The 2,500-nt window shown below is 47.8% G+C and overlaps 1 protein-coding gene across 1 annotated transcript in view; it reads right to left on the reverse strand.

The window, feature by feature from the left end:
- The window catches only part of LOC143292196 (annetocin receptor-like), a 34,559-nt gene that overhangs the window by 13,507 nt on the left and 18,552 nt on the right, over positions 1–2,500 (reverse strand). The window contains exons 2-3 of the mRNA XM_076602379.1: positions 1,163–1,420; positions 381–533 (exon numbers count right to left, since the gene is read on the reverse strand). Of these exons, the coding sequence (XP_076458494.1) occupies positions 381–533; positions 1,163–1,420 (411 nt within the window). The remainder of the gene's footprint in view (positions 1–380; positions 534–1,162; positions 1,421–2,500) is intronic.

The following is a 2,500-nucleotide window of genomic DNA, read 5'->3' on the forward strand; positions in this document are numbered from 1 at the left end:
GTTTTGTTTGTCTCTGTCTCTCCCCTTCTCTCCATTATACACTAAGCTCTAAACCACAAGGGGATGCCTCACTGACTTCTGAACCGGAAGGTGATGTCCCACTAACTTGTGAACTGGAAGGTGAAGTCATACTGACCTGTGAACTAACCGGAAGGTGATGTCCCACTGAACTCTGAACCGTACGGTAACATCCGAATGACCTCTGAACTGGAAGGTGATGTCCCACTGACCTTTGAACCGGAAGGTCATATCCCAATGACCTCTGAACTGAAAGGTGACGTCCCACTGACCTTTGAACCAAAAGGTGATATCTCACTGACCTCTGGACCGGAAGGTGATATCCTACTGACCCCTGAACCGGAAGGTTATGTCCCACTGACCTCTGAACCGGAAGGTGATGTCCCAGACCATCTGGGGCAGCACCTGGAAGAAGGCCACGGACAGGTCGGCCAGCGACAGGTGCAGCATCATCAAGTGCATCCGGGACAGTTTGCCTCGCTTCAGCATCAGTAGTGCCACCACCACGCTGTTTCCTGTCAACACCATCATCACCACCATCAGCAGCAGCAGCAACAGCAGCATCACCACCACCACCACCACTGTCATCACCAACACCATTATCACAATCATCATCATCATAATTACATTATCATGACCATCACAACTATATTCACCATATTATAGCATCACCATCACCACCATCACCTCACAATCCTGAGCATCACTGATGTGTGTGTGTGTGTGTGTGTGTGTGTGTGGACTGCTTTCTATAAAGCCTGGTAGTCCTAAATCACGCAACATCGCACATCACTGCACAAAACTACAATACACTGTGCCACAGCTGTCACTTATACTATACTATACTATACTATACTATACTATACTATACTATACTATCCTGGACACACCTGTGAATACAGAACATTACAGAACAGAAAAACTACAATACAGTACAATACACCATTCTGCTGTGCTCTGCTCTAAATCACGTTATACTGCACTGCACTATATTAACTACACTATATTGTGCCACTCATGTCACACCATACTATACTATACTATAGTAGCCACACCTGTCAATACAGAACAACACAGAACACTATAGTACAGTACACTAAATACAGTACAGTGCACCACTCCACACTACGCTACTGTGCCACACCTGTTACAGCCAAGAAGAGGATGGTGGCGGAGATAGCCACCTCAATGACGGCCAGACCCTCGTTGCGGCCCATGTCGGGGGCCGTGCCATTGTTGCTGATGTTGCTGACGTTGCTGCCGGAAAAGGACGTGGTGCCGACGTCCTGGGGGCTCAGGGCGGGGGAGGGTCGGTCTCCTCCGGGCATGACGGACTGGGGGAAGGAGGTGGACATGGCAGCTTTCGCAGTAGTGACGAGAGAGGTGATGACGATGATTCGGTCTGGCACAAAATGATGGAAATGGGTTTGTGAGGGTTATTGCTTTCTTGTCCGACAGACAATGGAAATAGGGTGTGTTTTGTGAGGGTTATGGCCCTTTTGTCTGACAGACAATGGAAATAGGTTGTGTTTGTGAGGGGTTACGGCCCTTTTGTCTGACAGACAACGGAAAGAAGTTGGGTTAGAGAGAGTTATGGCCATTTTCTCTGACACACAGTGGAAACAGGTTGGGTTTGTGAGGGTTATGTCCCTTTTGTCTGATACAGAACGTAAACAGGCTTGTGAGAGTTATCACCCTTCTGTCTGACTTAGACCGGGAATGGGTTTGTGAGGTTATGGCTTTTTTGTCTGACACAGAACGGAAACAGGCGGTCGTTTGTGAGGGTTATGGCCCTTTTGTCTGACACACAACGGAAACAGGCAGTCGTTTGTGAGGGTTATGGCCCTTTTGGCTGACACAGAACGGAAACAGGTTGTCGTTTGTGAGGGTTATGGCCCTTTTGTCTGACACACAACGGAAACAGGTTGTCGTTTGTGAGGGTTATGGTCCTTTTGTCTGACACAGAACGGAAACAGGCGGTCGTTTGTGAGGGTTATGGCCCTTTTGTCTGACACAGAACGGAAACAAGTGGTCGTTTGTGAGGGTTATGGCCCTTTTGTCTGACACACAACGGAAACAGGTTGTCGTTTGTGAGGGTTATGGCCCTTTTGTCTGACACAGACAACGGAAACAGGTTGTCGTTTGTGAGGGTTATGGCCCTTTAGTCTGACACACAACGGAAACTGGTTGGGAGTTGTGAGGGTCATGGCCCTTTCTCGTGTTTGTCGGTCTGTCGTTCCGGCTGGGTATGTTAGGGTTAAGCACCTTCTGTTTGTCTGCTAGTCTGTTTGTAGGTCTGAAAGTAGGCTGGACAAAAGCAAAACTGTCAAAACGTCAGTTCAAGGGAACAGTTCAACTGTCAAATCGTCAGATCAAGGAAACAGTTCAACTGTCAAGGGTCTATCCTCTCACACACATGCAGTCAGGAACCCAGTGAAAAGATTATCAATTTCTATGATAATCATAGTTTTCACCCTCATAC

This window comes from Babylonia areolata, chromosome 18, assembly GCF_041734735.1.
Source record: "Babylonia areolata isolate BAREFJ2019XMU chromosome 18, ASM4173473v1, whole genome shotgun sequence".
Lineage (NCBI taxonomy): Eukaryota > Metazoa > Mollusca > Gastropoda > Neogastropoda > Buccinidae > Babylonia > Babylonia areolata.